This window comes from Tachysurus fulvidraco, chromosome 12 (assembly GCF_022655615.1).
Source record: "Tachysurus fulvidraco isolate hzauxx_2018 chromosome 12, HZAU_PFXX_2.0, whole genome shotgun sequence".
Classification (NCBI taxonomy): domain Eukaryota; kingdom Metazoa; phylum Chordata; class Actinopteri; order Siluriformes; family Bagridae; genus Tachysurus; species Tachysurus fulvidraco.
In genome coordinates, this window is record NC_062529.1 from 22,169,163 (window position 1) to 22,192,849 (window position 23,687).

Sequence of the window (23,687 nt, forward strand, 5' to 3'; positions counted from 1 at the left end):
GTTACATTGTCACTCGAGTGCTGCTAAATATCACAGTGCAAATAAATCAAACTATAGAGTTTATTGAAACAAACCCAAATAAAGACATAACACTTGATTTGAGTTAAGCAAATAAGAGCGAAAAAAATACTAACAATGACCATATTACAAACTAACGCATGTTTTGGCACTCCATCCAGGGTGTATCCTGCCTTGATGCCCGATGACACCGAGGTAGTTCAGATAAGTGGTAGAAAATGAGTGAGAGAGTGAGAGATTTCTCCAAAAGTTTCATTTAAAGTGGCAGCATACAATACATTGCAGTCAAAAAAAGTTGTGAATCAAAAATTGTGAGAAGCATCACAGCACTACAGTTCTCAGTTCTAAAGTTTTATATTTTTGTTAACACCCCCCTAAAGGGCATAATCTCTTACGGTGATCTGTTGGAGTTATCAAGGCTCAATAAAACTTCATTAAGACCATCAGTAAAGTTTTGGTCATCATTAGTATGGGGTCTGCTACACTTTATAATTTGTATTTATTGGCATAGATATATAAAAGTGAAATGTTTTGTTTGCTATTTTAATATTTGTATATTAATTGATTTCACTGACACTGGAAGGCAGAAAAATGAATCAGAATCAGAATCAGGTTTATTGGCCATGTGTGTTGACACACACAAGGAACTTGGTTCCAGGTGTTTGTGACTCTCAAAAGTAAAGACATATATAACATTATACTACACAAGACAGGACAATACAGACTGTGGTAAGCTCTGGATGAAACTTGAACACAAACTTAAACACTTACAAACTTATCTGGATGTGAGAAACTGAATGATACAGTTATTGACTGAAAGCTGAGAGAAAGATCAGTGAAATTCTATGTTTATTACAATCTCATAATGAGAATGTTTACAAGTGTTTTAAATCACAGACTAAATGCTTTTAGTGTCATTCATTAGGTTTAACACCGCAGACAGACATAACTAAGTTAAACAGACTAATCAGTAAAACCTCATACTGTTACATGTGTGGACTGAATGATGTGATTTCTTACTGTAAAGGTTAAAAACACAGGAGGAAGTAAATGGCTGAATCTTCATCACCAACAGAAAGCAGAAGGGGGAACATGGAAGAACCAGAATTATGTAAGTTATACAGTTTATGCATGATTAGTTTTCTGCATGTTTAGTAATCATAGATATTCTACATGTTTTAATGAAGGACTGTCACTATTATTAATCTATATTGTTATAAAAATGATTTCAGTGAATGGCTTAATTGTCTTAACTGCCTTATGTAACAAGAATAAGAGTTGTGTTATATTACACAAACATATTAGAAAGACATTTATTTATACTGATCCTATAACTATCTAGGATTTATACAGTAGTTTGTATTTTAGTAGTTTGTGGCTTAGTGGTTAGCACGTTCGCCTCACACCTCCAGGGTCGGGGTTTGATTCCTGCCTCCGCCTTGTGTGTGCAGAGTTTGCAAGTTCTCCCCGTGCCTCGGGGGTTTCCTCCGGGTACTCCGGTTTTCTCCCCCGGTCAAAAGACATGCATGGTTGGCATCTCTGGAAAATTATCCGTAGTGTGTGATTGTGTGAGTGAATGAGAGTGTGTATGCTCTGTGATTGGTTGACACTCCATCCAGAGTGTATCCTACCTTGATGCCCGATGACGCCTGAGATAGGCACAGGCTCCCGAGGTAGTTTGGATAAGCGGTAGAAAATTAGTGAGTGAGTGAGTAATTTATTTCACTGACACTGAAAGGCAGAAAAATGAATCAGAATTAGAATCAGAATCAGGTTTATTGGCCAAGTGTGTTGGCACACACAAGGAACTTGGTTCCAGCTGTACGTGACTCTCAAAAGTAAAGACATATATAACATTATATTATACAAGACAGGACAATTCAGACTATACAAGAAAATGCAGACAATGTGATACAATACAGACAGTATGAGTATTAAATATGAATACAGAATATATGACTGGTCAGTTCTGTACATAGAGTGTGAGAAGTGCATGGTAGTGCTAATAACAACATTGTGTAATATTTTGCTTTTGTGCAATATGCAGCAGCAGTTGTTATAATAAGATAATGTGATGACTGACAGTTCTGATAATGCAATACTTGTAGATATGAAGCTGGAAATACAATTATGGTGAGTTATTTAATTAGGGTGATTGATTAAAATGATTAAAAAAACAAAACCTTGAAAATAAGCATCATGAAAATTGTCTCTATGTAACTGATCTAAATCTGTAGAAACTAAACAGAAAATATACAAATAATAACAAATACATAGAAACTGTTAAAGAAAGATGTAAAATAGTTACCAAATAATATATTTAGCAAAATCTGTGACTGATTATTGTTGTGGAAGTTTTTGAGAAAATAAAAATAGCACACTGTTCAGAACAAGGAAGAGTGAAATGGTTCACAATGTATTTGTGCTGCTGCACAGCAGGACCCAGCGCTCCTGGTGTATCATGAGAGAGGAAGGGCCTAGAACATTTATTACATTGAGGTTATATATGAATGATTTATAGGCAGAAAACAGAAGAAAGGAAAACATCACCAATCATTGGATAGATGCACAATGGTCGATCATCTACTGATCAGGATCTTACCAAGGTCTGCTTAAGTTGTTTATGAGCCTGAGTCTCACCATCACATCTCCAGCTCTTTCTGACCCTCTAATATTGTACACAAATTCTCTCTGGTAATAACAATTTCTAGTCACAAATAACTTCCAGTCACGTGCACAGAAGGTCAGACAACTTTCATAGTAAAATATTACATCACAGTAATGTGGTATGTAATATTCATCTTGAATATTGATAATGACTATTACAAACTTTATAAAACAAAACCTTGCAACACTTAAACTTTGTAAATGACTAAATAACTTCAAAATGTATAATGTAACACCAAACAGTGTAGAACACAGCATTTTAAATACACAATGACGTCCAAAAGTCTAAGACTTATAAGAATGTCACTATACAACCAAGTCAAAATGAACAAAGCTCATTTATCCACAAACATGAAGTGCAGGAGGGTTTGAAGACTTCAAGGGGGGATCAGGACAAAACAATAAGCAGAACACATCTAACTAATTTAGGGAGAAACTAAATAAGCTACAAAAGAAAATAAAAAACAAAGATTACAACACAATACACAATACACTAACTACATTACTAACATAAACAGGAGAAAACACGATCCAAAAGAAATGGCACCCCTTCCCTACTAACCCCTTTCCAAATTAACAATAGAACTCAACAAATAAAGAATGAAAAACTGTAACAAATATTAACTTACAACCAAAAGAAAAACTTCCTGTTACAGAGATGTCAATTCCAACAACAGAAAGAATACCAAACTATTAAACAAAGCTCAATCAAAGTACAATCACCAAACAGTAAATACAAACTACTGGGAGAGATTTAAAAAGCCTCCCAAAAACAGCTCACTCTCTCACACAACCACACCAGCACCCACCCGACCACCCACACACAACTAGCAGGACAATGCTGTTTAAATAAACTCTGCATCCACTCATCATCCAAACAGAGCTGATGTTCAATCAGTGATATCAGATGACAACCATTTTTCACTGAAAAATTCATGAATTTGTTCTACAAAAATAAAATTTTTACACTAACAGTTACTGACACCCCAACAAGTACCTTTACACAGTTTAAGAAAACTTCTAGACATTCTGGTCTGTGATTTTCACACCTAAACTACAGATGAAGTTTACTCTATTTATACCGTTTATCAACAATGTGTAACATTTTCTTTTCTAGTTTCTCATGACTCCAGCAGTCTCCTGTTTTTGTTCGATCAGCTGCTGTGTCCGATCTGTATGGATGTGCTCACTGATCCAGTCACCACTCCATGTGGACACAACTTCTGTAAGAGCTGCCTTACACTGTGCTGGGATAAGAATCAACACTGTCAATGTCCATTATGTAACCAGATATTCACTAAGAGACCTGAACTGAAGTTTAATACAACACAGAGAGAGGTTATAGATCACTTCAAGACGAAACGTGGTTCTGACAAACCTGAGGTTCTTTGTGATGCCTGCAGTGGAGAGAAGCTAAAGGCCCTAAAATCCTGTCTGGATTGTGGACTGAGTTTCTGTAAAATTCATTTAGAGCCACATTATCATGTTCCAAAACTTAAGAAACACAAACTAATAAACCCTGTGGAGAACCTGGAGGCCAACATATGCCAGAAACATGAGCGAGTTCAGGACAGACTGAAGAAGATAGAAGAGATCCAACACTCAGTAGAACAAAGCAAAGTGTGTACAAACATGACATGAGTTAATATCTGATACATTCAGTAGTTTTATTCTTATTTGTAGAAATGAACAAAGTTCACTATCAGTGTTATCTAAGTGAAAATGTGTTCCGCCTTTAGAGAAGCACAGAGAAAGAGAAAGCAGACATTGTTGAAGTCTTCACTGCTCTGATTCGCTCCTTTGAGAGAAGTCAGGCTGAGCTGCCAGGGATGATGGAGGAGAAGCAGAAAGTAGCAGAGATGCAGGCTGAAGGACTCATTAAAGAGCTGGAGCAGGAAATCAGTGTGCTAAAGATAAGAGACACTGAGCTGGAGCAGCTCTCACACACTGAGGAGCATCTCCATCTCCTACAGGTCAGTGTTCCTCTCTCTGCTGACTGACAATGCAGAACATCACAGAACAACACTAACCATGCTGACGGATTTCTCCTCTCTCCTGCTCTACTGTAGATTTATTCCTCCATGTGCAGCCCTCCACACACCAAGAACTGGACTGAGATCAGCATTAAGACTGATGTGAGTGGGGACACTGTGAGGACAGCTCTGTCCCAGCTTCAGCAGACTCAGAATGAGAAACTCACTAAATTAGTCAATGACAAGTTAAAGGAAACAGGTGAGAAATTATTTTGTATTTTAGATTTGATTAAAAGGTCTCTAATAATAGAGTAAAGTAGATGTTTTAGGTATATGTTTTGCAAAATCTAAATATTAAATACCAATAACTGATCTGAAATCAGACAGTGATGTTTTCTTGTCATTAGTTTCCACAGATCTGAAGTGGATTCAGCAGTATGCAGGTACAGTGGGCTTTCTGATTTCCTCTCATATTAAAATGTACATATCAGCATTACACCACTGCATCATCAGACTTATTTTCATCTGTAGATCACTCCAGATAAAAGGAGTATTACAGTGTCTCATTATCCTCCTCACTATAGCTCCTTATTACTGTCATGCACTAAAGCTCTTAAACCCTTTTCTACTTTAGAAACACTGATCATCTTCTTACATTTCACTAATAAGATAATGCAGGAAACATGTATGTTTGTACGGAGATTAACTTTATACCTTTTAACTGCATGATAAAAGATGGATTTCTTTGACTACAAGTGGTAAATGTAATATTTATGCAGTCCAAAAGGTGAGACATTTAAAGTCATACAGTTAGAAAAAAGTTTTTACACCATGCAGTGTCTCTGTCATTTACAAATAAGCTTGAACATAAAAGTCATGAATGTATTCTACAAAAATATATTTTTTACACTAACACTAACTGACACCCTAAACAAGTGTCTCTGAGAAAATATCTCTGAGAAATATAGAAATTCAGGTCTGTGTTTTTAGACCTAAACTACAGACACAGTTTACTGTATGGAGACAATTACTGAACTATTTTGTCCATCTGTATCAAGATGTGTTTTCTCATGTTCTCTGACTCCTTCTGTCTTTTCTGAGTGATAAAAATCACAAACACAAATATATCACTAAAGTAAAGATGCAAAAGGAAAATATTACTACTTTGAAATTTATCATCAGAATCAGGAAAATCTCCATATGTTCACACTAATGACAGAGAGAGAGAGCGAGAGAGAGAGAGAGAGAGAGAGAGAGAGAGAGAGAGAGAGAGAGAGACAGACAGAGTGTTTGGGAATGTGTGGTGTGTGTGTGCGCGTGCATGTGCATGTGCATGTGAGAGGGAGAGAGAATATATGATGTTTGTTTATGTGTGTGAGAATATTTGTGTGTGTGTGTGTGTGTTTGTGTGTGTGTGTGTGTGTGTGTGTGTGTGTGTGTGTGTGTGTGTGTGTGTGTGTGTGTGTATGTGTGTGCGCACGTCTGTGAGAGAGATAGAATATATGTTGTGTTTGTGTGTGAGAATATTTGTGTGTGTGTGTGTGTGCGCGCGCGCGCGCGCGTGTGTGTGTGTGTGTGTGCACGCGTGCATGTGAGAGAGAAAGAATATATGTTGTGTGTTTTTATGTGTGAGAGAATATTTGTGTGTTTGTGTGTGTGTGTGTGTGTGTGTGTGTGTGTGTGTGTGTGTGTGTGTGTGTACATGTGAGAGAGAGAATATTTATGTGTGTGTGTATTTGTGTGTGTGTGGGTGTGTGCGTGCGTGTGTGTGTGTGTGTGTGTGTGTGTGTGTGTGTGTGTGTGTGTGTGTGTGTGTGTGTGTGTGTGTGTGTGTGTAAATGAGTATATCTGCTTATGGTGGTGTGATTTATGATTTCTTCAATCTTCATCATTTACCCAAACATCTACCTTTTAGTGTAAAACTTTACAAAACAAACAAGTAAACAAACAAATAACTAACAAACTTGAGAGGAAACATTTAAAATCTGATTATTCAGTATCCTATCAGTATATTTCTTATCTTTAACAGACTCCTATTATAAACTGTATTTTGTATATTTTAATGAAATAAAATTTAAAAAATCTTCTACAAATCCTTTTATAAATCAATAATGAATATGATCCACTGGATGATGATTTAATATTTTCTACATGTTTACTCATATCACACACTGTGTGTTTCTCTCAGTGGATGTGACTCTGGATCCTGATACAGCAAATCCATGTCTCATCCTGTCTGCTGATGGAAAACGAGTGAGAGATGGAGACAAACCACAGAATCTCCCTGATACACCACAGAGGTTTTGTACATGTCTATGTGTTCTGGGAAATCAGAGTTTTTGCTCAGGGAGATTTTATTATGAGGTGGAGGTCAGATGGAAATCTAGCTGGGATGTTGGAGTGGCCACAGAGAACATTAACAGGAAGGGGGAGATTACACTGACCCCTGAGGATGGATTCTGGGCTGTGGCACTGAGGAATAAGTATCGGTATAAGGCTTGTGCTGGTCCCTCTGTCCCCCTCACACTGAGAGAGAGGGTGGAGGTGGTGGGGGTGTTTGTGGATTATGAGGAGGGTCTGGTCTCCTTTTATGATGTGAAGTCCAGATCTCATATCTACTCTTTCACTGGTCAGACTTTCACTGAGAAACTCTATCCATACTTCAGTCCTGGTTTTAATAATGGAGGTAAAAATTCAACACCACTGATCATCTCTCCTGTATTTAAGACTGATTTAAACCTCACAAATTTGATCATCAGATGGTAAGAGTAAAAAGAATTTGTTTACTTTTTTGGTTAGATTTTAGAAATACATATATCCCTTTAAAATGCTGTACATATTATTTTAATACCTGGTTTTAATTGTAATCCTACAGTCTGTTATGATTGTGACATTATGATTGTAGAATCTTTTCTATACGAATCACATATTAAACTATCCAGCAATCAGGATATTTTGTGTTTGTTTTTTGTTTATGGGAATGTATTTTATTTCACTGTATTGGTGTGTTCTTTGTGACATTATAAATAGTTGCGTTTATTTATAAGATGAAAAAACCCTCTGTTTTTGGAGTGGAAGGTGCATGAATATGCGCCGCGGCAGCATGTAGAAGTTGTTTATGTAGAAGTATATAAATTTCTAGGTAATTTATATATTTTTTTATAAATTTTATTTTTTCATCAGCTTAGGCGGTGGTTGTCGGCGGCAACTATGTGGGGTCAACGTCATCGAGGTGATGCGGAGCGCAGAGGTAGCCGTCAAATGGCTGACCTGCTTCTGCATCACCTTCGAAATCATCGTCTTTTGCATTGTTTTACCTGGTGAATTTTGCAGCATTATTGCTTTTTCAGTCATTGTTACAATCCCAGATGGTGTCTAGGGGTATGTTTGGGACATAACAATAAGAAATGATTATAAAATTAGATTTCTGGTGTGTATGTGGCAATCAACGACAAGGACAACAAATAGTGGGCAAAACCTGTCTCTATTATCATACTGTACAAATGGTGGTGACAAAGGTGATAATATTTACGATACAGAAACAAGATAACAAAAAACACAAAGGGGAAAAGAGACACAAGCAGTGCCAAAACAAAGAAATAAGCTAAACAAAACTGCACTAGCTTGAACATAACACTCTAACCTGAACTACAAAGGAAAGTAATAAAACAAATCTTCAGCGTCAATGACGCTCTAACTAATCTATACTTCCTATCCAAACAAAAGGTAAAGAGGGTGGCACGTGATCCTACCCTAACGCGTCTAATACAGAAAAGCTTACCTAGCTCATGTGTCATGTGAAGTACTCACCTGTCCAGTTTTCCCCAAAATAAACAGTCATATCCATAAAGTGAAGAAACACAAGCAACCAATCTGGAGTCAGAACGTTCCATCAGTATTGGGTATTGACCAAAGGGATGTGCTGCAACTATCACCATGAGGCTTGTGAACGATTTTAAAATGCAGGCCGTGATCTTTTAAATATAAATAAAAACAAAGTCTTCTGTATGGAGAAAAAAAAGAAAGCAGCAGAACCGTGTGGGGAGGAAGAGGAGGGGAAAAATGTTTTTTTTTTTAAGGAAATTGTTTTATTTTAAAAAAATGTTATGCAATTTTTTTATTATACTGTAAACACACAACATCGTCAGAACGAGTGACCTGCAAGTCACATACGCAGAGTGACCCGCAAGTCACATACGCAGAGTGACCCGCAAGTCACATACGCAGAGTGACCCGCAAATCACATACGCAGAGTGACCCGCAAGTCACATACGCAAAATAACTAACAAATTAGGATACATGAACAGTCTGGCATACTAAAACCGAATGAACAACAATAGAGCCCTCTAACAAATAGCACACATCTTCTTTCTCCTTCTGTTTCTGTCTCTTTCTGATTCTAATCCTGATTCTAATTCTGGTTGACTGGTGGATCGACGAATGATGTCACACAGGATAATGAAGATTGACAGGAAGTGTCCAATGGTATGGGGTCTGATAAGATAGATAGTGGAGGAAAGAGAGAGAAAGAACAAACAAAACACCGAACCCACAAGCATAGAACGTAACAGTCATAAAGGTGTGTATATATAGTTTTCAGAAGAAACATCTGATTTATGGACTTGTTTTCTTTCTTTTTTTTCTTAAGAGTATTCTTTTGGGTTAAATTTAAAAATGAACCCAAATTGTAAATAAAGAGTAAACTAATCAGAGACAGGAAGATATTATTAGAAGAGTGTTGTCCTTCTTGTCCTCGTTGGTGTCCCATAACTTTGTGTGATGTCAGAAGCATGATAGCGGCGAGAGCAGGAAAGCAGCAGAATGAAACATGGCTGTACCGGCTGGGAGATCCGTGGTGTTTTTAACAGGGAATGTGAAAAAAAATAGAAGAGGTTGTTCAGATCCTCGGTGATAAATTCCCCTACAAACTCATTTCCAAGAAGATTGATTTGCCTGAATACCAAGGAGAACCTGATGAGATCTCGGTACAGAAGTGCAAAGAGGCAGCAAAACAGGTGATTGTGGAGGACACATGCCTGTGTTTCAAGGCATTAGGAGGGCTCCCAGGGCCATACATAAAATGAGTTTTGGATAAACTGAAGCCAGAGGGACTGTAAACACTTTTAGCAGGGTTTGAAGATAAATCAGCCATTGACTTTGCACATTTGCTTTTTCTCCTGGCAAAGAAGAACCTGTTCAGCTCTTCAGAGGAATCACTGAAGGCAAGATCCTGGAGCCCAGAGGCCCTCGAGACTTTGGATGGGATCCTTGTTTCCAGCCTGATGGCTATGATAAAAACTTAAGCAGAGCTTCCTAAAGACGTAAAGAACAGCATCTCTCACCGGTACTGAGCCCTGGCAGACATGTCAGAACACTTCTCCAAACCGAACGACGACCCAGAGACCAAACACACTGACTAATCATAAGTAGGATCAACCGAACTGGAGTCAGATCGTCCTATCGGTATTGGGTATTGACCAAAGTGAAGTGCTGCAACTATCACCATGAGGCTTGTGAATGCTTTTAAAATGCAGTCCATGATCTTTTAAATATAAATAAAAACAAAGGGTTCTGTATGAAAAAAAAGGAAAGCAGAACCGTGTGGGGAGGAAGAGGAGGGGAAAAATGTTTTTTTTTTATGGAAATTGTTTTATTTAAAAAAATGTTTTTGTTTAATTATCAACATTATTGTTTTATTATTAATTCAAATCAATAAAAGAAAGCTCATGTTAAAAAATATAAATGTTGTGGAAGCAAATTTTTTATGCAAAGTGTTGTGGATGCAAAGTTTTTTTTGTTCACTTTCTCAACATTACAACACACACTGATACTGTAAACACACACAACATCGTCGTGGGTCTGGTGAGGGTCAGGTTTTTTATTTATAATCATCACATTTGACAAAAAATCACAAAAATTCTGAATAAATCGGGAAAATTAACGCTTTTTATTAAAAGGTCACTTTATTTACAAAAAAATCCATTTCTTTGCTAACGCACACGGAGTCACACTCTCAGCAATGGATCCCGGTTTACAACTTTGCTCCCCGATTCAGCCATGTGAATGGTTTCAGTACAGTCTTCTTTTGTCAAAGGCACACATCACAAGCAAACTATATACCAGACCTTGCAAATGCTCTGAACTCAGAAATAGAAAAAACATGAAGAAAGGTGAGATGCAGTGAGGCAAAACAGAGCAAACTTTAATAACTACACAGTGCAGTGTGGGGAATGAAGTCCTGCATTAAATTGTAGCAGGTGATTAAAAAAAAGACTACAAACAATAACTACCATCTTGCATAGATATATATTATTATTATTTATTATTATTATTATTATTATTATTATTATTATATAGATTGATGATAACAGACTAGCGAGAGCTGGCACAAGTGTACTTGTCAAGAGACTAGACTAGAATGAATAGAGAGCTATGTCGTGAGTCAATTTAAATGATTTATTTTTGTGTGAGAAAAAGTGAAGAAACATTTACACCCCGCTCTGTAAACCAGGGTGGGAACGGCGGTGGCCATGCGCATGCACAATTCATTTGCAGCCTTTTGGACGGGAGAGGGGCTCACGGCAGCACCCGCTGCTCGTTGAGCACAGTAGGACTAACTGCAGAGTGATTCGTGCTTTCGAGTCTCCAAACACCACAAAAGTCTCTGGATTTGTCGCTTTTGACCAAAAAAAAAGTCGCCAGGAGGATGATTTGTTTGTGTTATAATCAGTGGTTAAAGTGGGGGGAAAAAGCTGGCGGTACTCTCTTTGCATTGGCAAATCATGACATGTTTACAGTGAAAAACAAAACTTGGAGATATTGCTGTTACAACTACAATTTATTGTTATTTATTAACAACATAAATGTATTTAAACATGTTTGTGTGTGTGTGGCTTCATGCGTGTGAGCATTTCTTTACAAAGACAACTAAACATTTTCTTTTTAGAAGTTACTCATTAATAAACTGGATAGTCTTGAAGTTTGTTAAGATGGCATACAACAATTGCATCTAGATGTTAAACAACAAAAAAGAAAACAGCCCTGATCTTGTCTTTTCAGTCATATTCCGATATGTTTACAAGATAGCAAACATAAATAAATAAATAAATAAATAAATAAATAAATAAATAAATAAGAAGTACTGTAGGCCTACACTCGGGTTTTACAGTTCAAGCCACTTACATTTTAGATGAAATATTGACTGTTTTGGTCTTTTTTATCAGCGAAAATAGATCTGATGAATCCAAACAAACATCACAGCATAGCAAAGTCTCACAGCAACACTCAATCGTGTTTTGAATGAATACTTTTGTGTTCAGGAACAGAGGAAATGTTCTATTTTCTGTGTGAAGATTTTGGGAGTCGGTCATCTGAGAACATCAACATTTATACCTCAGATTGTGCTTTTTAAGGAGAGGATAAAGCTAACAGGCTTAAAGGATATTAGTGCAAGAGCAATTAAATTTCCACTTTAGAGATGTGTAAACATTCACTGGTGTGTGAGAAAACTGTCATTTTTAGCAGGTAAATTCTGAACATTCTCTCATGATGAGTTGTAGATTTGTACATGGCAGGTTTTCTCACAACATTGCAGCTCTGGAAGAATCTAGCCATGGGGGTCACAGTCCAGTGACTTCTGTGCCGGTCCTAAGCCCAGATAAATAGAGAGGGTTGCATCAGGAAGGGCATCCGGCATAAAAAAGCCAAATCTAACCATGCGAATCGTCGGTACGAATTTCATATCGGATCAGTCGAAGCCCGGGTCAACAACGACCGCCATCGGACCCACAGGGCGCCGGTGGAAATTGGGCTACTGTTGGTCGAAGAAGTAGAGGAGGGAGGAGAGTGCACAGGCAGAGAGAGAAGAGGAAAGGTAAGAGTGTAGGACCGAGAATAGCAACTCTGAATGTTGGTACTATGACAGGGAAAGGTAGAGAGCTGGCTGATATGATGGAGAGAAGGAAGGTGGATATACTCTGTGTACAGGAGACCAAGTGGAAGGGTAGCAAGGCTCGTAGTATAGGAGCAGAATTCAAGCTGTTTTATTATGGTGTGGATAGTAATGGGGTAAATGGGGTAGGTGTGGTCCTGACCCCGCAGGTAGGTTGTGAGTTAGAGGAGAAAAAGAGATTCTGGTGTGAATTAGATGAGGTGATGGAGAGTATTCCCACGCATGAGAGAGTTTTGATAGCAGCGGATTTTAATGGACATGTTGGTGTAGCCAGCAGCATAGGATGGTGGTGTGTAGGATGAATCTGATGGTCTGTAAGAGGAAGATAGAGAAGAAAACTAATGCCTCTTTTCCACCGGAAAGAACCGGGTGCTGGTTCAGAGCTAGCGCTAGTTCTGGTTCAAAGTTGGTTCCACTGGCGAACCTTCTAAGAACCGGTTTGCCTTTCCACCGGCTAGAGAGCCATCACAGCGCCGAGTGTGACGTCACTGTATACGTTTCACGTGTCCCAGCAACGTTAGCGCAGCAGCGGCAAACAGAAACACAACAACAATGGCGGATGTTGCTTTACTGTTAATGCTCATGGCTTTGTGAACCTACATTGGCATCCAAACGCGGCGAATAAAACGTGTATGTGCAGCTCCATGTAATCTGTATAAACGGAGGTTGTAATCGATAAAGTACATAACATTATTTTATCGTTAACACAGAAAAAAGTTAGCCTTAGCATGTAGCTACCTACTATCATGTGTGCTGATAATGTATCATATCGCGGTAAAGTAAAAGTGTATTAAACATTAGTATACTTAAGGTACATTATCAAACGCGCTAACAGTAGCCCCGCACCCAGCTCCCGCCCCAAGCAGTTCTTAAGTCTAGACCAGCAACGTTTTGGTGCTACTTAAGAACCACTTTTCCTGGTTCGGAGCCGGTGCTTTGGCGGTCGAAACAGAAAGAACTGGTTCTAAATTAGGCTCTGGCTCCGAACTAGCACTCGAACTGCTTTGGTGGAAAAGGGGCATAAGTGGTGGAAGCTGAAAAAGGAGGACTGTTGTGAGGAATTTAGGCAGAAGTTGAGGCAGGCTCTGGGTGGTCAGGTAGTGCTGCCAGATGACTGGGAAACTACAGCAGAAGTGATCAGGGAGAAAGGGGCCGGGTCTGTCATCTGGAAGGAGGAAAGGAGATAAGAAGACTTGGTGGTGGAATGAGGAAGTTCAGGATTGTATCCAGAGGAAGAGATTAGCCAAGAAGAAGTGGGACTGAAGAGAATAGACATTATTACAAGGTGTTACAGTGCAGAGTGAAGAGGGAGGTGTCTAAGGCCAAGCAGAAGGCATATGACGAGTTGTACACTAGGTTAGACACTAGAGAAGGACTTGTTAGAATTATTAAGGATAGAGATGGAAGGGTGCTCACAAGTGAGGAGAGTGTACAGAGGAGATGGAAGGAATACTTTGAGGAGCTGATGGATGAGGAAAATGAGAGGTAAAAAAAAAGAGTAGAAGGGGTGAACTCTGTGGAACAGGAAGTAGATAAGTTTAGAAAGGATGAAGTCAGAAAGGCTTTGAAGAGGATGAAAAGTGGTAATCCTGGTAGAGGTCTGGAAGTGTCTATTAGAGGCAGCACTGGAATTTTTAACTAGTTTGTTCAACAGGATTTTAGAAAGTGAGAGGATGCCTGAGGAATGGAGAAGGAGTGTGTTAGTGCCGATCTTTAAGAATAAGGGTGACGTGCATAGTTGCAGCAATTATAGGGGGATAAAGTTGATGAACCATACAATGAAGCTGTGGGAAACAGTAGTGGAAGCTAGGTTAAGGAATGTGGTGGAAATTTGTGAGCAGCAGTATGGCTTCATGCCCAGAAAGAGCACAACAGATGCAATTTTTGCTCTGAGAATGTTGATGGAGAAGTATAGGGATGGTCAGAGGGAGTTGAACTGCGTGTTTGTAGACTTGGAGAAAGTGTATGACAGGGTGCCAAGAGAAGAGCTGTGGTACTGTATGAGGAAGTCAGGAGTAGCAGAGAAGTATGCTAGAGTGGTGCAGGACATGTATGAGAGGAGCAGGACAGTGGTGAGGTGTGCTGTAGGTCAGACAGAGGAGTTCAAAGTGGAGGTGGGACTGCATCAGGGATCAGCTCTGAGCCCCTTCCTGTTTGCTATAGTGATGGACCAGTTGTCAGAGGAGGTCAGGTCAGTCTCCTTGACGATGATGTTTGCAGATGACATTGTGATCTGTAGTGAGAGCAGGGAGCAGGTGGAGGAAAACCTGGAGAACTGGAGGTTTTCCGCTGGAGAGAAGAGGAATGAAAGTCAGTCGTAGTAAGACTGAGTACATGTGTGTGAATGAAAGGGAGGGAAGTGGAACAGTAAGGTTACAGGGTGAAGAGGTGAAGAAGGTATAGGAGTTTAAGTACTTGGGGTCAACAGTTCAGAGTAATGGAAAAAGTGGGAAAGAAGTAAAGAAGTGAGTGCAGGCAGGTTGGAGTGGGTGGAGAAAGGTGTCAGGAGTTCTGTGTGATAGGAAAATATTGGCAAGAATCAAGGGGAAGGTGTACAGGACAGTGGTGAGACCAGCCATGCTGTATGGTTTAGAGACAGTGTCACTGAAGAAGAGACAGGAGTCAGAGCTAGAGGTAGTCGAACTGAAGATGCTGAGGTTCTCTTTGTGAGTGATAAGATTGGACAGGATTAGGAACGAGTACATCAGAGGGACAGCCCATGTTGGACGTTTGGGGGACAAAGTTAGGGAAGCCAGATTAAGATGGTTTGGACATGTTCAGAGGAGGGAGAGTAAGTATATCGGTAGGAGAATGTTGGACATGGAGCTGCCAGGCAGGAGGCAAAGAGGAAGGCCAAAGAGGAGGTATATGGATGTAATTAATGAGGATTTAAAGCTAGTGGGTGCAAGTGTTGAGGATGCAGAAGATAGGGATAGGTGGAGAGAGATGATTCTCTGTGGCGACCCCTGAAGGGAAAAGCCAAATGAAGAAGAAGAAGATTGTAGCTCTGGATGTTTTTTGAATCCCACTGGACCAAATACAGCCTTATGACTTGCCAAACAGACTTTCTGGTGTAGTAATATAAAGAGCTTGATATTACATTTATAATTATCACAACTGAATATTTTTTCTCACAGCTAAGAGTTCTCACAACTGCAATTTAGTACACAGTCACACTAACTCACAATGTATAATTAATTAATTAATTAATTGTGTGACATAAAAGTTCATTTGTATGATATCACAGAATTGTGGAATTCATATTTTTTCAAATACCGTACACCAGCTCCCGTAGGAAGGAGTTTGTCCGTTGTGTTTTAAAGTGCTGCACCACCGATGTATGAAATAGTCTTTGTGGGTTAGGTGTCTGGTCTGCTTTACCTCTCTACGTTTGATTATATTGTCTTCTGGTAAATCTCCCTTAAGGTGTGAATTGGGGGCAGGGCTCACCTATTTAAATTGAAGGTGAACCAGCCTACTCTTCAGTGTGCTTTAACTCTCTACATTTGATTATATTGTCTTCTGGTAAAGTAGGTTCCGGTCTTTTGTATACCATCTGCTTAACTCACTTTGTTCTAGAGTAGTGTGATTTGAATTGTGTTATATTCTATACCATTGTTGATTTTATAGTGTTGGTCATTGTTGTTCTCTCAGCTGATTAATCAGGAGTAGTTTCAGTCTCCCTTAAGGTGTGAATTGGGGGCAGGGCTTACCCATTTAAATTGAAGGTTTGTCAGTATCTCTCTCTCTCTAACATTAGTGTCTAGTACTGTTTTGATATATTCTACCATACCTTAATTCTCACTCTTGTTTGACTACAAATATGTGCCTTAAACCTCTGTACTCAAGGCCTACTCTCGCAGACGGTCTCATCCACAGAGCAGAGGTCACAATACCAGTAACCTCATCTACCCTCCTCTGTTATGTAAGTCTCAAACAGTGGTGGTAGGTGCGCTCTGGAATTGTCAGTCTGCTGTAAAGAAAGCTGATTTTATCTCTGCTTTAACTTCCCATTACTTATTTGATTTCCTTGTGCTAACAGAGACCTTGATATCCCCACAGAACACTGCTACACCAGCTGCTTTATCCTCTGCCTATGCTTTCTCTCACTCACCACGAGAAACAGGCAGGGGTGGTGGTACAGGTTTATTGTCAAAGAAATGGTGTTTACACCTCTCCTCTTCTCTCATTTAACCATCTCTTCTTTTGAATTCCATGCCATTTCAGTTACCTCTCCAATCAACCTTGTTATCATTGTTGTCTAACGCCCTCCTGGTCCCCTAGGAGACTTCCTGAAAGAAATTGAATCACTGCTTAGTGCTTTCCCTTCCGATAGCTCCCCCCTGACAGTGCTTGGTGACTTCAACCTCCACTCTGACAAGCTACATTCTTCTTCCCTCCTGTCTCTTCTCGACTCATTCACCCTCACACTCAACAGCTACATCCCCACACACAAAGGAGGCAATGTCCTGGACCTGGATTTCAACCGTCCTTCTCCAACTACAGACGTGACTGCTACCCCACTACATGTCTCTGATCATCACCTGGTATCCTTCACCATTACTCTACCTATCCTACCTAAAACTACCTCTTACCCGCCGCAACCTTCACTCTGTCTCCCCTTCATCTGTAGCTTCTGGCACTCTTTCTTCCCTTCCTGATCCTGAGTCTTTTTCCTCACTACCCTTGGACTCAGCCACGGATACTTTCCTCTCATCTTTCCTCAACTATGGACTTCCTCTGCCCTATGTTCACTAAACCCAAGAAAACTTCTTGTTCTGCTCCTTGGCTTTCAGATGTGCTGTGCAACAATCAAAGAGAGCTAAGATCATCAGAGAGAAAGTGGAAGAAATCACAACTTGATGCAGATCTTGATTTTTACCGAACACTTCTTGTCAAGTTCTCCTCAGATGTGACTTCTGCCAAGATTTCCTTCTACAAGGAAAAGCTTGAAGCTTCCTCACATGACCCTCGGAAATTCCACAACATCATCTCTGATGATGGCCCCGCCTTCTTCATCCTCCCTGACCGCAGAAGACTTTGCTTCTTTCTACCAGGAGAAGATTGAGGAAATCTGCCAGACCTTCACTTCAGCCCCGACTGCACTTACATCTCAGAGTATACATTCCCCTACACCTTCGTTGTCACATTTCTCAACTGTGGCAACAGAAGAGATTTTACAACTCATTCAGTCCTGCAATCCTACCACCTGCCAATTGGATCCACTCCCTGCCACTATGCTCCAGGCCATCTTGCAAGACCTTTTGCCCTTCATTTCCACTATCGTCAATAGATCCATAGCATCCGGTCAGGTACCAACTACTTTCAAGATAGCAATGGTTATTCCCATCCTAAAGAAACCTGCTCTGGATCCATCAGACATCAATAACTACAGACCGGTATCACTTCTCTCATTTCTTTCAAAAATTCTTGAACGCATTGTCTATAATCTGTCTGTCTATCTCTCACAGAACAACCTCCAAGACCCCAACCAGTCTGGCTTTAAAGCAGCTCACTCTACAGAGACAGCCCTTTTGGATGTCTCGGAGAAGCTACATGCTGCTAGATCAGCCAAACTGTCATCCATCCTTATCCTCCTTGACCTTTCAGCAGCGTTTGATACAGTCAACCACAAGACTCTCTAATCAACCCTCAAGAGTCTTGGGATTTGCGGATCAGCTTGGGAATGGTTTGCTTCCTACCTAGAAGGACGCTCATATCAGGTAACATGGAGGGGTGTGACATCTGCTCCGTGCAGACTCTCCCCTGGCGTCCCACAGGGCTCAGTACTTGGTCCTCTTCTTTTCTCCCTGTATACTCACTCTCTTGGTGAAGTTATTTCATCACATGGGTTCTCTTACCACTGCTATGCTGAAGATACACAACTTATCTTCTCTTTCCCACCCTCAGATGCCACAGCTTCTGACAGGATCTCAGCATGTCTGGCAGAAATTTCATCATGGATGACTGCTCATCAGTTAAAGCACAATCCTAGCAAAACTGAACTGCTGTTCATCCCAGGTGATTCATCCCCAGGTCATGATCTTGCTATATCCTTGCACAATGATCTGATATCCCCTTCAGCCACAGCTCGCAACCTTGGGATAACCATGGACAATCAACTGTCCTTTTCCTCTCATGTTGCTAATGTGACTCGCTCATGTCAGTTTCTTCTCTACAACATTAGAAGGATTCGGCCATTTTTGTCCACACAGACTGCTCAGGTACTTGTTCAGTCTCTTGTCATTTCTAGACTGGATTACTGCAATGCACTGCTGGCAGGTCTACCTATGAACGCAATCCGTCCTCTACAAATGATCCAAAATGCAGCTGCCCGGCTTGTTTTCAACCTGCCAAAGTTCTCGCATACCACCCCGCTGCTGCGATCCCTCCACTGGCTTCCGGTAGCTGCACGCATCAGATTCAAAACACTGATGCTGGCCTAAAAAGCCAAAAATGGACCAGCTCCCTCTTACCTCAAAGCCCTCATCATTCCTCGCACTGCACTCCGCAACCTCCGATCTACCAGCACTGCTCGACTGGTTCCACCATCTCTCAGGGTAAGAGGCAAGTATACTACAAGACTCTTCTCTGTTCTGGCACCAAGGTGGTGGAATGAACTTCCCCTATAGGTCCAGACAGCTGAGTCACTGGCTATTTTCAAGTGGCGGATGAAGACCTACTTATTCAGGAAACACTTCAACTAGCACTTCTTTCCTTATCTTTTGCATTAAAAAAAACAAACCTTTGACACTTTTTCATTGTAACTTTGAACAAATGTTTTAAACTCATGGTATCTTAAGTATGTAACCTAGTGAACCAGCATTAATGTATTCAATGTTAGAGATTTAAGCACTTACAGTATGTACGTCGCTCTGGATAAGGGCGTCTGCCGAATGCTGTAAATGTAATGCAACCCAACACATTAAATAAAATTGATACTCTGAGCATTCAATGGTGACTCGCTCATGTCAGTTTCTTCTCTACAACATTAGAAGGATTCGGTGTGTGTGTGAATGCTCAGGATGTACTGGGTGTAACCTGCCTGTAGCCTGAGATGCTGGGATAGGCTCCTATCCTCCTGTGACTTTACAGAGGATAAGACATTTTGGAAAATTGATGGATGATTAATGGAGGGACTGACATTATTTAAAAAAATGTTGCAGTGCTCTGACTACTATGGTGTGTAACTTTAACACTGTATACATTTCACATCAGCTTGATGACAACTAAAACATTAAAGTATAACAAAAGATGCATTAAATTTTAACATTGTTAACTAAGTATTAGAATGGTTTTATACTATTGGGGTAGTTTAGAGATCCATCTGTGTTATTTAAATATTCTGTGAAGATGTTGGTCTATATCAGCTTTACTGATGCTGGTAACGTGCTGGTAACATCACATGGATGTAGTCAGATTAAATATTGTACAGTAATATCATACCTTGTTGATGTGAATTGTTCTGCACACTAATGTTGAGGATGAAAGTTTACTGAAAGAGAGCAGTAACAGATGCATCACATTGTGTGGTTCACTTATGGCGGTCAGATGTCGCCATCTAGTGGATGTGTGTCGCAAGGAAAAACTCAGTGTTCTGAGATATAAAGTCTAAGGGTGCTTTCACACCTGCCTTGTTTAGTTTGGTTGAATCGTACCAGAGTTCGATTGCTCATTTGGTGCAGTTCGTTTGGGCAGGTGAGAATGCAGCAATCGAACACTGGTGCGCACCAAAAGCGGACCAAACAAACACCTCCTTGAAGAGGTGGTCTCGGTACGCTTTCAAACGAACTCTGGTACGGTTCATTTATGGTGAGAACAGACCTAACTGCAAAAAGTATTGCGCATTTTGGAATAAACCAGCTGCCGTAGTGGGTCGTTGGCAATATTTTCGGAAGATGAGCATGTCACAGTTTCGCAAAAGTAATGGTCGCCACCACCTGAAGTGTCTTGCGATGCGTCTTCGCCGTTTGCAGTGCATTAAAATGATATTTTCAAGCCGCATCCGTGCTTCATTCTGAAAATTAAGACTTTGCATAGAATGCTGTGTACAAGCAATGTATGGTGTACTGTATGCTGTTTTCCTGTATTTTCCTCTTTTTGTTTACTTCCGGAGTTTCGTTGAAATTTCCCGCACGTTTATTCTGACCAATCGAGAAGCAGCTTAGGAAATACGCTCAAAGACATGTGGCCAATGAGTGATGTGGATGTTATCACATGACTGCATTTTGGTTCGTTTCAACTGGTGCGGAACAGAACGATCGGTGTGGTGTGAAAAGGAACCAAAACTGCTAAAAAGCTACAATGGGTCATTTTTTGCTTTTGGTCCGGACCAAATGAACCGAACTATAGGTGTGAAAGCACCCTAAGTCTTACGTTCTGAACTTCATACCAGGTGACTAGAGGAGCAGAACAAACATGGGGATGTTAGGATAAGAATAAGGACAGAATAAGACTTTTATGACTAAATCATGTATTTTTGATTTTTATGAAAATGTTTTCTCACATCAGACTTAAACCCAGCAAGAATGTTCCACTAAATATAGACAGCATTAAAAAATGTTATACATTAGAGTTATAGTGACTGTCAGTAAATTCATTATATTTGTTTATAGGTTATTGAATGTGATTTTTATTAGATATAATAAACACCAGACCCTATGATGCTTTTTGCTAATTTTAAGGGTGGAAAAAAAACAACAAAAAGAAAAACTCCCCAAAGGACTTCACTATTATATGAAAAGACACTAAAGAAGCAGCCTCCTGAGTAGAGGCCAGGTAAAGGACAAAAGATCAATCTGTTCCTTCCCCAGAATAATCACCATACTCACACACGTGTGTATATGTGTGTGTGTGTGTAAAATATATAGTCTATATATATATATATATATATATATATACGTGTTTCGGATTGGTTCTTCCGTCACAAGGATCTTAGCCAATAAGAGTTGAAGTGTTGGTTATATCACAGTGTGCTAGAAGAACAGCACTGTTATATCAGTGTTGTTCTTAGAAGGTATCTGAACTACAAGATGAGCGGAAGAGGCGAAACCGGCGGTAAAACTAGGGCTAAGGCCAAGACTCGTTTATCCAGGGCCGTACTTCAGTTCCCCGTGGGTCGTGTGCACAGGCTTCTGCATAAAGGTGATTACGCCCAGCACGTCGGTGCCAGCGCTCCGGTTTAATTGGTTACCGTGCTCAAGTATCTGACTGCTGAGCCCGTGACAACAAGAAGACCCGTATCGTTCCCCGCCACCTGCAGCTCGCTGGGCGTAACAACGAGGAGAATGCCATCAAGACCAAGTAAAACTGCATTTCTCACTACCCAAAAAGTCTCTTTTAAGAGCCACACACTTTTACTGAAGAATGTGACGTGGTGATCTAATAGTCATCAGGTGACGTAACGTGTTCTATCCAATGGCAGACGTGTGCTTTCAATATGCCCAATGAGAACAGGGTGGCGTTAGGGCTTAAAAACAAAGCGTTTGCCAGCACCGTTTATCGTGTTTTTCTGCCGTGAAGCTCACAGCTCGAAGCTATGGCAAGAACCAAGCAGACCGCCCGTAAATCCACTGGTGGCAAAGCGCCCTGGAACCAGCTCGCTACCAAGGCTGCACGCAAGAGCGCCCCGGCTACCGGTGGCGTAAAGAAGACTCCCTGTTACAGGCCCGGCACCATGGCTCTGAGGGAGATCCGCCGTTATTAGAAGTCTACTGAGCTGCTTATGCGCAAGCTACCCTTCCAGCGCCTGGTCAGAGAAATCGCTCAGGATTTCAAGACCGACTTGCGTTTCCAGAGCTCGGCCGTCATGGCCTTGCAGGAGGCTAGTGAGGCATACCTGGTCGGTCTGTTGGAGGACACCAACCTGTGCGCCATTCACACGAATCTGCTTTAGAAAAAAATGATTTACAGAGAGTACAGAGTGTTTGTGTTAGGAATATTGTGTTGAGGGATAAGAAGACTAATTGAAAATAAATAAATGCACATTTATATGTATAGCGCTTTTCGCAATGGACGTTGTCTGAGAGCAGCTTTACAGAACATCACCATAAAACAAAGTTATATAGAGATTAATATAAAACAAAAACTCAATGTTAATATTAGACTAATATTTAAATGTTTGTATTCATCCCTAACGAGAGAGCCTGTGGTGACTGTGGTGAGGAAAAACACCCTTAGGGAGAATCCTTCAGAGGAACCAGACTTAAGGGGGAACCTCATCCTCATGTGGGTGACACTATAGGGTGCGATTATAAATATACTGTCTGACAATGTTGTATTGATGATGAGGTTGTTGTCCTCAACGATCACGTGTAATCATCTTCTCTTAGTATATCTAAATATTTAATGAAGCAGAGTTCAGCTGGAGCTGAGTAAAGAAGCAGAAGGCTGAATTATCTAATTTGTCATTACAAATTAAAATATAGTAGCATGGACAAAATAGGTTAAAGAAAAAAGTGTTTATTCTTTGTTTTGTGTTTGTGTTTAAACAGAAAGAGAGCGCAAATCACAAATATTTGCAGGCAACTATTATTATTAGTAGTAGTAGTAGTAGTAGTAGTAGTAGTAGTAGTATTTTTTTTTAACCCAGTGCTATTTTTGTACATTTTAGAATATTGCTATTTACTACTATCAACAACAAAAAAATTTAAAGCAATAAATGACAATTAAAACCTACTGTTATGAATACTATTTGTTCTTATAAGTTGTTGGCCAAATTTCAAAATTGCAACAATAGATTTAGTTCTTGACTGATAATCTTTCAAACTAGATTACAATTTTCATATACAGTTAGGTCCATATATATTTGGACACATTCACAATTTTAGGTTTTTTTTTTTTTTGGTATTTACCAAAACATATCCAAGCTATAGTTGTATACGTATAGTGGGCAGAAAGTCTCTCAGCTTTAATTTGAGGTTATTTAAATCCAAATTGGAGGAAGGGTTTATCAATTACAGCTCTTGAGTGTATCCAGCCTCCAGCTGTTTCATGGAAAGGTGTAGGCTATTCCTTCATTATTTCTTTCTGCAAACCATTCGTAAGCCTCAAGAATAGAAAGGCCAGATTAGACTTTG

The 23,687-nt window shown here is 40.0% G+C and overlaps 1 protein-coding gene, 1 long non-coding RNA gene and 2 pseudogenes across 4 annotated transcripts; 3 read left to right on the top strand and 1 right to left on the bottom strand.

Moving 5' to 3' along the window:
- Positions 1-501: 501 nt before the first annotated feature.
- On the top strand, positions 502-7,609 carry LOC113651451 (E3 ubiquitin-protein ligase TRIM21-like). 2 transcript variants are annotated; one of them, XM_047821713.1, is made up of 7 exons: positions 502-747; positions 1,046-1,129; positions 3,803-4,305; positions 4,425-4,658; positions 4,755-4,917; positions 5,042-5,101; positions 6,847-7,609. In XM_047821713.1, exons 2-7 carry the CDS (start codon positions 1,069-1,071, stop codon positions 7,422-7,424), a joined length of 1,599 nt encoding a protein of 532 aa, XP_047677669.1. In that variant the 5' UTR covers positions 502-747; positions 1,046-1,068; the 3' UTR covers positions 7,425-7,609. The 2 variants fall into 2 exon arrangements, with proteins under 2 accessions (XP_047677669.1, XP_047677670.1); XM_047821714.1 differs by having other exon boundaries at positions 5,066-5,101.
- A 1,096-nt stretch (positions 7,610-8,705) lies between these two features.
- Positions 8,706-10,274, top strand: LOC113651432 (annotated as a pseudogene).
- Positions 10,275-11,477: 1,203 nt separating this feature from the next.
- On the bottom strand, positions 11,478-16,015 carry LOC125146048. Of its 2 annotated transcripts, none has more exons than XR_007144557.1 (2): positions 15,886-16,015; positions 11,478-12,305 (listed from the first exon to the last, which is right to left on the bottom strand). It is a non-coding gene; the product is annotated as an uncharacterized LOC125146048 (long non-coding RNA). The 2 variants fall into 2 exon arrangements; XR_007144556.1 differs by having other exon boundaries at positions 15,891-15,986.
- Positions 16,016-22,147: 6,132 nt separating this feature from the next.
- On the top strand, positions 22,148-22,504 carry LOC113651433 (annotated as a pseudogene).
- Positions 22,505-23,687: the final 1,183 nt, after the last annotated feature.